This window comes from Saccharomyces paradoxus, chromosome XV (genome assembly GCF_002079055.1).
Source record: "Saccharomyces paradoxus chromosome XV, complete sequence".
NCBI lineage: Eukaryota > Fungi > Ascomycota > Saccharomycetes > Saccharomycetales > Saccharomycetaceae > Saccharomyces > Saccharomyces paradoxus.
In genome coordinates this window covers 381403-395951 of record NC_047501.1, presented here as the reverse complement: position 1 = coordinate 395951, position 14549 = coordinate 381403, and the positions used below count along the sequence as shown (strand labels likewise).

Sequence of the window (14549 nt, the reverse complement as noted above, 5' to 3'; positions counted from 1 at the left end):
AAAATACAGCAGGAAAATTCCACGTATCTGGTGTGACCAACTTATTTAAGAATGCGTTTTATTTATCCTCTTCGGTGCTTGTTTCCATTCGATAAAGAATTACCAATACACCTTCATTTATTCGCTTCCATATTTTTTCTTCCTGAGAAGTCGACAAAAAAAAAGCGCGAAAAAAATATCAATTAATTCGGCCAGCATTATGAAGTCTTTACAAAACAATATACAAACAGTGTATAACTGTGTATACAGTGCAATACGCCTCGCAGCAAAGGTGTTTCTACACATTCCGGAACTATGAGATTATTAAAATATCCTCTGGATATCCATAATGAACAAGTGAATGCCTTGGCCGCCCTTGGTCCTTATATTATATTGGCAGGCAGCGAGGGTCACGTGATGGCGTGGAAACAGCAACAATTAGTCGATACGGCATTTGATAGGGTTATGATTAAGGATCTGAAGCCTGAAATTTCTTTCCAGGTAGACCAAGATACTACCGGTGATATTTTCTTTTTAACAGGCGATCTCGAAACATTGTATATTGGATCTGAACACCGTCTGCGGGGTTATTCTGGTTGGCTCTGTAGAGATACAACTAACATCAATTCTGTCGAAAAGATGGAAAGTAAGCTCCTATTCGAGTGTAAGCCTCCAAGCACTATAACGGACGTGAAGTATGACATAAACTTAGGCATCTTATTTGTCCTTTTAAGTAATGAAAATAAGATACTGTTGTTTCGGCATAAAAGCTTTGATAAACTATCGGAAATACCTATCGACAAGGCGAGCAAACCTATTACAGGCATAGTAGATCCTACTGGCCAAACATTTACTATTATGACTTCAGATAGATCAATTTTAGTTTATCAAGTCAACAAGACGGGCACACACAAACTTATAAATAAATTAACACAGCATGTACAAATGTATCCATTACATTATAGAATCTCAATGTCGCCTCAGGCAGATGTTTTACCAGTGATAAACTCGGTGAAAGGCGTACCGAATAATGCAACCAGTTGTACCACTTTGCTTGACAGGAATAACAACTATAAAGTTTCGAAAACTCTAGTTACACCTTCTTCAAATGGATGCAGAGTTCTTGTTTATTCTCCAGCATTCTATGAAAAGCCTAATCTGAAAAAGGGTACCAGCACACGCTATAACCTAATCGCTACTTCAGGATCTACAGACGGTACTATTTTAGTTTGGAACACAAAGAGAATGAAACCTTTGTTTAATGCTCTCCAGGTTTCCTCCACCGCAATAAACGATATGTCATGGTCCCAGGATGGGTTTACCTTGTTTGCCATTTCAAACGATGCAACATTGTATACATTCGCATTCCAGGAGAAGGACTTAGGTGTAGCACTGCCTCAAAAGGAAATCAAATTGCTGCAAGAAATAAATAAAAAGCTTCCAAAGCTTGAAGAACCATTAACAGAACAAATACCAAGAAATTCCCCAGAAAACGTCAAACTAGAAGAATCTTCAAGCACAGCATCTATTCCAAACGATGTTGCCAGATCCACCGCGGGGAGGAAGCTTTCCAAAAAAAAAACGGCTAACAATCAAACTAATGGCATCAAAACAATCCAGAGCACATCAATGGAATTCAACGCTCCATCATACACTGTGCCGAGGGATTTGAAAAGAAAACCAAAAGAAGTAACTCCGAGTAACATTGCCTCTAACAGCAAAAAGCAGAAAAGAGAGCTACAGCCAATTGATTTTTTAGATACCGGCTTGCTCCTCCCCAATACTTCTTTCTCAAGAGTTAGACTTGCAACACCGAAAATCAGATCGACATTCAAATACTCCCCAATTAACAATCCAAACTTAATTCTCGATGTTAAAAATGGATCTGGCAATGAACAAAGGCCGACAATTGTGAAGCTTACCTCAAAAGTACTGGATCAAGACCAAGTTCTGTTTCAAGATTTTATTCCAAAACTCATAACAATCTGCACGGCAGGTGACACTTTTTGGTCATTCTGTAGTGAGGACGGAAGTATTTACATATATTCTGATTCCGGTAGAAAACTAATGGCACCTCTACTATTAGGTGTTAGCATTAGTTTTCTTGAAGCATGTGGAAACTATCTACTTTGCCTAACAAGCATAGGGGAACTTTATTGTTGGAACATAGAGCAGAAGAAGCTGGCATTTCCCACCAACACTATTTATCCATTGTTAAATCCATCATTGCGATATTCAGATGATATATTGACCAGAGCTGAAAATATAACTCTATGCTCTATTACAAAAAAGGGTGTACCACTAGTTACACTGAGTAATGGCGATGGCTACTTGTTCGATAAGAATATGGAAACGTGGCTTTTGGTAAGCGATGGATGGTGGGCCTATGGTTCTCAGTACTGGGACACTACTAATACTACTGGATTATCCTCTAGTAAAGCGAATACAAACACTTTTAATGGCAATGAATCTAATATAAATGAAATAGTTAGTGACATTAAGAATGATAATCAAAGTGTCATTAACTTTTTGGAACGCAAAACGAATGACGAACTTAATAGAAAGGGCAGGATTAAGAATTTACAAAGATTCGCTAGGACAATCTTAATGAAAGAAGGCTTTGAAAATATGGAAGAGATCGTAACTCTGTCTCACCTAGAAAACAAAATCTTAATAAGTATCAGATTGGAGGAATCCGAAGAATTTTCGAAATTAATGATGGTTTATTGCATCCGTCTGAGTGAATTGGGGTATATGGAACGTTTGGACGATGTTTTTCAATGGTTATATGATGACGTCCCCGTCAGTGGTACCGGCTCAACGTTTGCCGAAAAGGATTTTATGAGGAATCTTCTAAAAAAGATACTGATTGCATGCGGTGATATCAGACAGGTTCAAAGAGTTACTACACGTTATGCCAAGGAAATGAATATAATATCATAGTTTGCACTTAAGAACATATGAATTATACTTTTATGTTTTTTATTATATACAGTATGTAACATTATTATTATGATTATCTTCTTAATCTCCGAAATTTAATTGAAAGGCAAGTACGAAGCATGCTACATCAAATTATGAGAGTTTATACACATTATCGGAGTCCCAGCCTTTTTTAGAAAGTAGACCTCTTACTGGTCCCTGATTAAGATCGTACTTTCTTCCAGATATGCTACTAATATAACTTTCGGGGCCGCATACCAATGCCAATACAGGCTTAAAATCCTCATCGGTGACGTTAGAAAAGGGGAGCAGACCTTTGTATGGAGAGGGCTTCGTGATCAATTTCTGTATATTTTTCAGTATTTCCTGCTTTGTTTGTCTGTCCGTTTCAAAAATTTGTAACTGGACTCTTTTGGAAGCTTGAAGTCTCAAAAGGATAGGATACAAGGGTCCCAATTGTTTAACATTCTCGTTTGTGTGAAATAACTTCATATTACCTCTAAATGGTGATTCGGTCAAAAGTAATTGCAAGGCTGTAACTATTCCGGTACCGGCGGTGAACATCATTATGTCGTAAGGCTGGTAAACAAATTTTGAATCTTCTTTATCAATATAGTCCTTTTCGTTGCAATTATTCATATATAAACACTCACGAGATCTTTTTAGCTCATTAGGCAAATGGGGAAACTCATAGTCAACAAATGGACCTCTTATTTCAATTACATGACCCTTTGGAAGATGGTACAGCCATCTTGCGACCTCTCCATTTTCATACTTTTTGATATAGAACGATAATTTTCCGCCTGCATTGTCGCCATCCTTTAAGATCTCAATTTCTCTTGAGGCTGGGTTAAAGCTAAGCGGTAGAGGTGTATAACTGCGGACCACCATGACTTCCGGTTGCTTGACCTCGACGGACCACAGATTTTCCGCGGTCATCAACGACCATATGTTAACTTTCTGCTTAATCAACGGCGTTACTTCCACTAAGAAATGTGATGAATCAATATCTTGCTTGTGCGAAATTTTGTATTTGACGAAATAAGATGGTGATAACTCGTACTTGTTTCCTCTGTGACTTGAGTATCTATAGCTTAAATAACTGCCTACTACTCCAGCTGTCAGTAAGCAGCTTGTAGTAAAGAACTTCTTAGAGAAGCTGCTCTTTCTAGGTAACTTGTGAAGCCTATGTGTTATTCGGGAACCAGACAAAGCATAATTTTTCCACAGCATGCTACTTCTTTTTTGTTATTGTTTTCTTTTCTCTGTTTATGAGGGATCTTACTAACACGTTCTGCTCTTCGTGGTTGCATTTTTCACCCACGTTAAGAGCCCTTATCATCTCTTTACTACGGTATAATTATATTAACGACTTCTCAAAAAGGAAAGGAACAGCGAAAAACTAGATTGTTGGGATGTTACTTCTTTATGCAGTTGGTTAAGATGCAACAGTGTGAAAATACGCATTGTCGACTGAAGGCGTCAAGCAAGTTAACTGACATTATGAATTTGTTTTATAATGTGCATATATATATATGTATATTATATTTGGCTATGCGAGTAAGTTTCACAATTTCATGATTAGAAAAATAAAAAGGAGCATCACGAGAAGCACAATTAACAGATACACCCTCCACCTGCTCGTCCGTTTTTGGTAACGCATGGCTTTCCTTAGCTCGTCTGAAGCCAATTGAGTGTTATCCGACGTTGTATAAATATTTGCTTCAATGTTGTCAACTAAAACGCCTTGCTGTTGAACGACACTTCCCAAATCTTTGAAAACTTCGTTCAACTCTGTTATACCTCTTTCAATATTATTGATTTCCTGGTCTCTTTGCCTGATGAGATTTTGCTGATAAGCAAACTCTTCGTTATTTATCGGATCTCTCTCGATGACTATTTGACTGCTTGGTATTCGAGTACTTATTGAGCTATTCTGTCCTTGTTCTTCCTCTATTAAAGCAGCATCGTTTGCCATTTCAGTTGCCTCAAGGGATTCTCTTGCTCTTTCATTGACTTGTTTCATCACATCGGTGAATTGTCGCTGGATACCTTGAAATTCTTGAAAAGAGTAACTGATATCTCTCACAAGTTTCTCTCTAGCTATTATTTGAGTCTTATCCAGGCTAGCTTCCTCAATAGCATCCATCTTCTTCACTGATGTATTGACCTTTTTAATAAGCCCGCCTATTTCCTCTATCTTCGCTACAGATCTCTTATTGATTCTTTCCACGACTTTCGCACTGACATCTCCCCTATCTATAAATGACTTTAATGTAGTGGTGAATTGCTGCAGCGTGCTTATTTGCCCATTTATTTCGAATAGTTCTGCAGCAACTTCTTCTTTCAACGTTTGAAACTCAGGCGAATCACTGAATCTGGAGCCATTCCAGACCACTTCATTATCGCCACCAAAAAATTCGTCTTCCGACATTTTAACACACTTATATTTTAGGAGTTCACTTTGTATTCTGCTGTAAAAACGGCCTCCTCGATGTGATTGTAAGTCTGTTATATAGGGGATTATACTTTGGTAAAGCAGGTGATCGTTGATCATGATGATTATCAGCCGCGATAAGGCACGAAGGTTTAAATCCAATACGAATCTTCTAATTAATAGTGAAGGCACCTACATCTGAAATATTTACATCAAAAGATTTACTACAAGAGTTAGCATCGTGATGCCACTGTTTGAGAAAGAGGATAATCCAATCGATACCTTTACTATTGATAGCCTCTGTGCTGCGTTTGATAAGACTTTGAAATCCACCCCTGACGTTCAAAAATATAATGATGCTGTTGATGCAATTTTCCAGTTAAGACAAAATTCTGAATCTGGAAGGATACCGGCTGATGTAACAAATAGCGAAGCCTTTGGGGATCGTCAGAAAATCGAAGAAATATTGACTAGGTCTTACCAAGACCACTCTGGATCCCGTGTACATTTATCGAAACTTGTTCAGGAAGATATTCCCTTCGCACTCAATTTGTTCGAAATATTATCAAGATCATCCGTCCATGTTTTCGTTGGTTGCTTTTCCAACAAAGAGGCAACAATTGCGCTGTTAAATGAGCTGCAAATGAGGATACACTATGGCGAGGACGTCCACGTAACGTATTTGCTCAGTATAATTCTACAACTATTGAATAAGTTCAAGTACAGTTTTAAAGAGGTGCGATTTCTAGTAAAGGAACTTATTTTACGCATAAGCGAAGATGAAGTCAAATCTATGATGCTTATCATTTTTGCTGAACTACAATCAAGTTTCCAAAAGGACTTTGATAAAGTAGTTGTCGATTTTATGAGCAGTTTGATTGTGGAGGCAGAAATCGACGTTGGAAATGATCCATTATCCATCATAGTCAAAACTCTATCAGAATTATACCCTTCATTGACAGCACTTTGTTCTGAAATATTCTTAACCAATGGGCTAAACAAGCTTTTCAAGAAAAGAGTGTTCGAAGAGCAGGATTTACAATTTACGAAAGAACTACTGCAATTATTATCTGCTGCATGTATTGACGAGACCATGAGAGTGTATATCACTGAGAATTACCTTCAGCTCTTGGAAACATCACTAAACGTGGAAGATATACAAATATATTCTGCATTAGTGTTAGTTAAGACATGGTCTTTCACAAAATTAACGAGTGTGAGCTTAACGCAGCTGTCTGAAATCTTTATAAGTGCTATTTCAAGATATGTTATGCCAAAAATTGAAAATGTAGATGAAGGTGCGGTTAAACCGGATGAGGTTCCTAAAGTTGACATGTCCGTTGAAGCACTAGCATATTTAAGTCTAAAGCCCTCAGTTAAGAACATGATTAGGAATAAGGACAGCTTTATTAAAATACTATTAAATATGATTAAAAGCCAGAAAATGATGCACTTTTTATATGGTCTCTTGGTTATTTTGGCCAATTTGACCACTTTACCAGAGGAAGTTAACGGCAGTTCCCAATCTATCAATGACTTAAAAAATTACGCAGACTTGAAAGGTCCAAGCGCAGGGAAAGTAGGCGCAGAGAAAGAATCGAAGGAAGATATTGTTTTGTTTAACGAAAAGTACGTGTTAGGCACCGAACTAATATCTTCTTTGAAGAGCGGAATGCACAACTTGAGCCCCAATTGTAAACAACAAGTGGTAAGAGTTATCTATAACATAACCCGCTCAAAAAATTTCATTTCTCAATGCATTTTACAAGGTGGTACAACCATCATCTTAGAATACCTGGCCAATAAGCAAGACATAGGGGAGCCAATACGGATTTTAGGGTGTCGCGCATTAACAAGAATGCTAATATTCACTAATCCGGGATTAATATTTAAAAAATACTCTGCACTAAATGCTATCCCATTTTTGTTCGAATTACTACCAAGGTCTACGCCCTTGGATGACAATCCGTTACATAACGACGAACAAATAAAGCTCACAGACAATTATGAGGCACTATTAGCTTTGACGAACCTGGCCTCATCGGAGACGTCTGATGGTGAAGAAGTTTGCAAGCATATCGTATCTACAAAGGACTATTGGTCCACGATTGAGAACTTGATGCTAGACGAAAACGTCCCATTGCAAAGGTCCACATTGGAACTGATAAGTAATATGATGAGTCACCCATTGACGATTGCTGCAAAGTTCTTTAACCTGGAAAACCCTCAGAGTTTGAGAAATTTCAATATATTGGTGAAACTACTTCAGTTATCAGACGTTGAGTCTCAACGAGCCGTGGCCGCTATTTTTGCTAACATTGCCACTACGATCCCATTAATAGCCAAAGAACTTCTGACCAAAAAAGAACTAATCGAAAATGCCGTTCAGGTGTTTACAGATCAAATTGATGATATTGAATTAAGACAAAGGTTTCTTATGCTCTTTTTTGGATTGTTCGAAGTGATACCAGATAATGGCACGAACGAGACGTATCCATTGCTGCAACAAAATCAGAAACTAAAGAATGCTTTGAATATGTCTTTAGAGAGAGGTGACTCAGGGCCAGAGTTTTCAGCGGCGATCCCCGTTATCCTTGCTAAGATCAAAGTCTAATGTGAAAAGAACCGTCACGTTTAACTCTTCTTCATTTTTCACCAAGAAATTCAGCATCATCTCCTTAGTAACGAACGCACAGACACTACGTAAGTTTTTTTACAGCCAGCAAAATAATCTCTTGCAATGGTGCTCTTTATATATTTCGTTCTAAATTTACTTCAATTTACACTACTTTAGATTGTGTTTGGCATCTATTGTTCTGAAAGAAGATGGGCTTAAAGCAGGTGGGAGAAGCTCCTCTTTTTTCTCAAAGTTGCCTCGGTCCGATGTCTTCGCGAACAATAGATGCCAAAGGAAATGATCTTCTCTTTTCTCTTCTTTTTTTTTAAGTTACGACTTCGTGCAGCATGCGATGTACCAAGCTTGTTGTTAAACGAGCCTGACTTCTTAATCGCTTAATCTTCGCTGAAATCACTAGTTTCAGTTTGCATGGCTGCTATTTTTGATCATTCATAACTCTCTTTCGTTCAGTGATTTCTAAATCATTCACATTATCGTTTACAATTAGAGAGCGCCAAAACTTTGCATTTTTCATTTGATAAAAACCAGACTCTGCCAATTTTTGCTAGCAAGTTGCGGAATTCATTGGTCAAGTAAAATATTCTTATTGTCAGTGGAACACTTTATTATTTGTTATGGACAATATGCCGATCAGTCATGATGAGAACATGAAAAAGACTTCTAATGGGACATCAGCCGTCGTCGATGTGGCTCAGCACGCTGCAAGTGATTCGGATAATAACAAAGCGCAACTTTTGGGCATTGAATCAGATACTGAGTTTGTGATTGATATTTTCATCGAAGCTGCCAAAGATGGGAATTTAAAATTGGTGAAGGACGTGGTTGAAAGCGGAGCCGTAGATATTAATAACGATTGCATTGATGAATTACCGGGCTTGCATTGGGCCTGCATAAATAATAGGTTTTCCGTGGTAAAATTCCTATTACTTAGGGGAGCAAATCCTAACCAGACGGTGGGCTCTGAGAGGGCTACCGCTTTACACTGGGCCGCGAGGTATGGTAATGTCTACATCGTTGACCTACTTCTCAAACATGGGGCCGATCCGACACTCAAAGATGGACAGGGTCTTAACATTATGCATTTTAGCGTTTACAGCTCTAATATTTTACTTGTTGTTTATGTGCTCTATTTTGTCGTAAACAACAGCAACAGTGTCGACATCGATTCAAAAGACAACAATAATAGAACACCCCTATTGTGGGCAGCTTATCAAGGAGATTTTCTCACTGTAGAGCTTCTATTGAAATTTGGCGCTACAGTTGCATTAACAGACAATAGAGGATTCAACGCGCTGCATTGTGCTCTAGTTGGAGGTGATCAAAGGGTCATATGTGATTTAATACTTAGCGGCGCAAATTTCAACGAAAGAAATAACCAGAAACAAGACTGTTTTGATCTAGCCGAGGGAATGGGAACAAAATCACTATTTGAGCAAGCGTTGCAGCATCATGGATATGATAGGCTTGGAAATCAAAAGGATAAATTATTCAAGAAAAGCTCGTATGCACAATTCACAACTTTTTTGTCACCTTTCTTACTTATGGTTTACATATACTTAATTTCTCTGGTTCTTTCTCCAGTGCTAGCCATTATGCTTTCCCTACTGGTCGTTGTTGTCACTGTAAACACATTAAAGAAGTTCATATTACCATCATTTCCTAGAAAAAACACCTACAGAGTTTCCTTAACTAGAACTCCCTTTTTCAGTGGGCTCTTTCTGTCCACTTTCTGTTTTTTAATATATATATGGACGGAAAAACTCTATCCATATAGCGTGTCTGACTATACTATGAAAAACGTACAATTTTTGGTTACTTCTTTTTTCACAATCATATTATTTCTGAAGTTAGTACGGTCTGATCCTGGTTGTGTGAAAACGGACGATAGTTTAACTTCGATACAAGAAACAATAAAACAACTGATTCACCTAGGGAAGTTTGATAGGGAAAACTTTTGCGTTGAAACCTTAGAAAGAAAGCCATTGAGAAGTAGATATTCCTTTTTCAGCGGCGCCCTGGTTGCCAGATATGACCATTATTGTCCATGGATTTATAACGATATTGGCTTGAAAAATCACAAGCTCTTTCTGTTCTTTGCTTTAACAGTCCAATATCATATGTTTTTGTTCATGTGGTTGTGTTTAGCATATTTTAAGAAAACGAACTATATTTACGAACAAGTTGACGAATATGCAAGATGCGCCCTGCTTAAGAATGAGACTTTGTGTAAAGGTTCTAATTACGATCCCTCTACCTTCTTTTTATTCATTTGGGTTAGTGTAAACTTCATGTGGCTGGGAGCTATGTTGATTGTCCAATGTTTTCAAGTATTAAAAGGAATCACGACTCCTGAATTGTTCACCTTAATCAGGGAGGAACGTAGGGCAAAAATCGTCAGTCTGATACCCTTTGAAAACTCTATGTGTTCTAGCACAAGTAGTAGGGATTATGATATGATGCCTGAAGGACCAACTGGGACAACCGTCACTCATACAATTTCTATTGATAGTTTGGAACCAAGAAATAAACGCCGTGCTATTCTTAGCGCATGCTTTTCGATGATTGGTATCAATCAGTGGTTCGTTACTATTAAGGAAATGCTAGGTATAACCCACTTTTTGCATGGGCAGGTTCAACAGCAACATCACAGTTCACTGCTTCGAAGTTTCTTAGTGACAAATCACTGGAAGACAAATTTGACCGATTTTTGGCTTAATAGTGATGTAACGGCGCCCTTGTGGCAGAGACTTTTCTACTCCTCGGATACCTCAAAGGCTATGTTGGGCGGAATTGAGGTCGACTACTATGAGCTATACGAATATCCGGCCAGAGAAGGAGAAGTAATACGTTCAAACTAACTTCGCGTTTTATTTAATTTTTTTTCTTTATAGGGCATTATTTGTACTTTTTCTCTTACGCGTCTTTAGCCAAGGCGGGAAGTACAATAACTAGTTTTGTGCACAACAAAAATTTGCGTGATTGATGGATGGCAAATGAATCTTTCGAGGAATTTGCATTACTGACCCGTGTAAAAAAACTTGACGAAAAATATCAGGTGCTTGATTTTCAGGTATATCTATATGCCCTCATAGAACTATAGTTGATATTGCTTTTTGGACCGGATTAAAAATAAAAGGAACTCAAAGAAACTGAAAAGCGTAGAAAGGAATGGGTATTCAGGGTCTTCTTCCTCAGTTAAAACCCATTCAGAATCCAGTATCACTACGTAGATATGAAGGAGAAGTGTTAGCTATTGATGGTTATGCATGGCTACATAGAGCTGCTTGCTCTTGCGCTTATGAACTTGCAACGGGAAAACCAACTGACAAGTACCTGCAATTTTTCATAAAACGATTTAGTTTATTGAAAACCTTTAAAGTGGAACCATATTTGGTCTTCGATGGTGATGCCATTCCAGTCAAAAAGTCTACCGAATCTAAAAGAAAAGATAAGAGACAAGAAAACAAAGCCATAGCTGAAAGATTATGGGCCTGCGGAGAAAAGAAAAATGCTATGGACTATTTTCAAAAATGTGTCGACATAACGCCTGAAATGGCAAAATGCATCATATGTTACTGTAAGCTTAATGGTATTCGCTATATCGTGGCTCCGTTCGAGGCAGACTCTCAAATGGTATATTTAGAACAAAAAAACATTGTGCAAGGAATAATTTCTGAGGACTCTGACCTCCTCGTCTTCGGATGTCGACGTCTCATTACCAAGCTGAACGATTATGGAGAATGTTTAGAAATATGCCGCGACAACTTTATCAAACTCCCTAAAAAGTTTCCGTTGGGATTATTAACCAATGAGGAAATCATAACAATGGTTTGTTTATCTGGCTGTGATTATACAAATGGAATTCCAAAGGTTGGCTTGATTACTGCGATGAAATTAGTTAGAAGATTCAATACTATTGAAAGGATAATTCTGAGTATGCAGCGGGAGGGAAAGCTAATAATCCCAGAGACATACATTAACGAATACGAAGCCGCAGTTTTAGCATTTAAATTTCAAAGAGTATTTTGTCCTATTCGGAAGAAAATAGTCAGCTTGAATGAAATTCCGCTGTACTTGAAAGATACCGAAAGCAAAAGAAAAAAGCTCTACGAGTGCATTGGCCTTGTCATACATAGAGAAGCTCAAAAGAAGCAAATTGTGCATTTTGATGACGATATAGATCACCACCTGCATTTGAAAATTGCTCAAGGGGACTTGAACCCATATGATTTCCACCAACCTCTAGCTAACAGAGAGCACAAATTACAGCTAGCATCCAAATCAAATCTAGAATTCCGAAAAACCAATACTAGCAGCTCAGAAGTCAAAATCAAACCAATAGAATCATTCTTCCAGAAAATGACAAAGTCGGATCATACCCCTAAAGTTGCAAATAACATCCATAGTTTAAGACAAGTGGAAGACAAACTAACAAAGGCAATTAAACGTAGGAAATTAAGTAATGCTAATGCAGTCCAAGAAACTTTAAAGGATACAAAAAGCAAGTTTTTTAATAAACCGTCCGTGGCTATTGTGGAAGACTTCAACGAAAAGCCCAACTACTCAGAAAAATTTAAAGAGGACACAAACTCACAATCGTTGGCAGAATCTATTTCCGAATCTCAGCTATCTACACAAATACCTAGTTCATTTGTTACAACCAATCTAGAAGATGATGATAACCTCAGTGAAGAGGTTTCTGAAGTTGTCAGTGACATTGAAGAAGACCGAGAAAATTTCGACAAAAAGACTATCCGTAATGAAATTCGTAGTACAGACGATGACGATGATGGTGATACTAGCGAGGATTATAGCGAAACTGCTGAACAAATGATTCCTACAAGCAGTACTAGCTCATTACCTGAGTCGTCCCAGAGAAGTATATCGGGATGCACAAAGGTTTTACAAAGGTTTAGATATTCATCGTCATTCAGTGGGGTCAATGCTAACAGACAACCATTATTTCCTCGGCATGTCAATCAAAAAAGTAAAGGAATGGTATATGTCAATCAAAATAAAGATGATGATTATGACAATAACGATGATAAAAACCAAGTCGTGCAAAGACCATCACTACGAAAAAGCATTACTGGTGCCAAGTCACAAAGAATTGTCATTAGCATGAAAAGCGTAGATGAACAAAAATCATTCAATTCATCACCCGTTTTGCATAAGGAGAGTAAGAAAAGAGACGTTGAAACCACTAGATCAAGCCAAGCTAGGCCGGCAGTTAGATCCATCTCCTTGCTTTCCCAATTTGTTTATAAAGGTAAATAAAAGTTAAGTACCGCACTTTTCATATCGGAGGTATATTTTTTAAATGGAAATCTCGTCGAAATGCCTCAAGACAAGAAGTAACAACATTGACGGCCATTAAATTAGGATAAGGTACGCGTTGGAGTTGAAATCCTCCTTCTTTGGGAAAAAACCCATTGTATTGGGCCGAGAGAAGTTTACAATGGATGTGTCAAATTAAGCCCCAAGTATGTTTGCCCCGCCGTGAACAATGCACGCCGCATGTGAGTACAACTTTATATGTTTTGGGCGACCACGCTGGGCATGTGGAATTCACCTTTTTTTCCTTTTTACCCCCTTCAAATCTTTCTAATCGAGCCGCTAGCGCTGTACTCTCTCTCTGTTAACTGAACGAATGATGATGCAATCTGAACCTTAAACTTTTCGCTCCCTCTCATTTTCCAAGACAAATTTTTTCTCCGTTTTGGTCGATTCTTGTGCTGACAAATGGGCGCGCAGGACTAAAGAGGAAGGGAATTTGTTAATCAAAGCAACAGTACGGGAAGAGACGGAACCGTCTCGCTGCTGTGGGCGCGGCTTCGGCATAAGAAAAGAATTGCTGCAACATCGTTTTTAGTGAACGCCAAGAAGCTCTCCGGCGAAGGTACTGGGCATCACAACCTTTTATTCTCCGCAGTGTCTCTTGCCTATAAAGTCTGCAGAAGCTTTTAACCCGGGGTGTACGTATGTTAATCAGTCACTTTTCTCTCTGTACCGCACCCCTCATTTGCGCTCGGTACGAGAAGTTCCGCGCCCATTCTGGCCTTTTTGTTTTTCTGGCTAGCCTGTACTTTTCAGGGGACGTGCCTTCTTATGCCGCTGTAAATTACGGCAGAGATTGAGATCTGAGTGAAAACGTGGCGAGGAAAAAAGGGTACACCGTTAAAAGCGTAGACACAATCCCACTTTGTTGTGCCTAGTCTTCTCTGCTGCAGTTTTTATTTTCTTTTCGAGGTTTTTTCCTTTCTTTTCCATCATTGTTTTATTTTTACTTTGAGTGGGCTTCTCAAAAGAAAAAAATAGTTGGTATTGTATTTTCACCGTAGGCGTTTTCTTCGTGTTTTTCCAGAGAGCAACAACGCCTTTTATATACCTTGGCTAGATATCGTAAGCCTCGAAAATTGTTAAGTCTTATCGCATCATACTTAAGACCAAACCTGTAAGGCGGCGCCTCTAATTTTATTTCTATTATCCGGGTTGGCTCTTAAGATCGCTTAGAGACAGTTTAGTAGTTAGTCACACCCACCCACCCACACA

At 38.3% G+C, this 14549-nt stretch overlaps 6 protein-coding genes across 6 annotated transcripts; 4 read left to right on the top strand and 2 right to left on the bottom strand.

The window, feature by feature from the left end:
• Positions 1-294: 294 nt before the first annotated feature.
• HIR2 (Hir2p) lies at positions 295-2922 on the top strand (the record flags this gene model as incomplete). The annotated part of the gene is made up of 1 exon (XM_033913294.1): positions 295-2922. One exon carries the CDS (start codon positions 295-297, stop codon positions 2920-2922), a length of 2628 nt encoding a protein of 875 aa, XP_033769185.1.
• A 132-nt stretch (positions 2923-3054) lies between these two features.
• Positions 3055-4155, bottom strand: CYC2 (oxidoreductase; the record flags this gene model as incomplete). Its single annotated transcript, XM_033913293.1, has 1 exon — positions 3055-4155. The coding sequence occupies one exon, from the start codon at positions 4153-4155 to the stop codon at positions 3055-3057; it is 1101 nt and encodes a 366-aa protein (XP_033769184.1).
• Positions 4156-4489: 334 nt separating this feature from the next.
• PEP12 (SNAP receptor PEP12) lies at positions 4490-5356 on the bottom strand (the record flags this gene model as incomplete). The annotated part of the gene is made up of 1 exon (XM_033913292.1): positions 4490-5356. The coding sequence occupies one exon, from the start codon at positions 5354-5356 to the stop codon at positions 4490-4492; it is 867 nt and encodes a 288-aa protein (XP_033769183.1).
• A 247-nt stretch (positions 5357-5603) lies between these two features.
• On the top strand, positions 5604-7973 carry SHE4 (She4p; the record flags this gene model as incomplete). Its single annotated transcript, XM_033913291.1, has 1 exon — positions 5604-7973. The coding sequence occupies one exon, from the start codon at positions 5604-5606 to the stop codon at positions 7971-7973; it is 2370 nt and encodes a 789-aa protein (XP_033769182.1).
• A 638-nt stretch (positions 7974-8611) lies between these two features.
• Positions 8612-10855, top strand: AKR2 (putative palmitoyltransferase AKR2; the record flags this gene model as incomplete). Its single annotated transcript, XM_033913290.1, has 1 exon — positions 8612-10855. The coding sequence occupies one exon, from the start codon at positions 8612-8614 to the stop codon at positions 10853-10855; it is 2244 nt and encodes a 747-aa protein (XP_033769181.1).
• A 310-nt stretch (positions 10856-11165) lies between these two features.
• Positions 11166-13274, top strand: EXO1 (Rad2 family nuclease EXO1; the record flags this gene model as incomplete). Its single annotated transcript, XM_033913289.1, has 1 exon — positions 11166-13274. One exon carries the CDS (start codon positions 11166-11168, stop codon positions 13272-13274), a length of 2109 nt encoding a protein of 702 aa, XP_033769180.1.
• Between the last annotated feature and the right edge of the window lie 1275 nt (positions 13275-14549).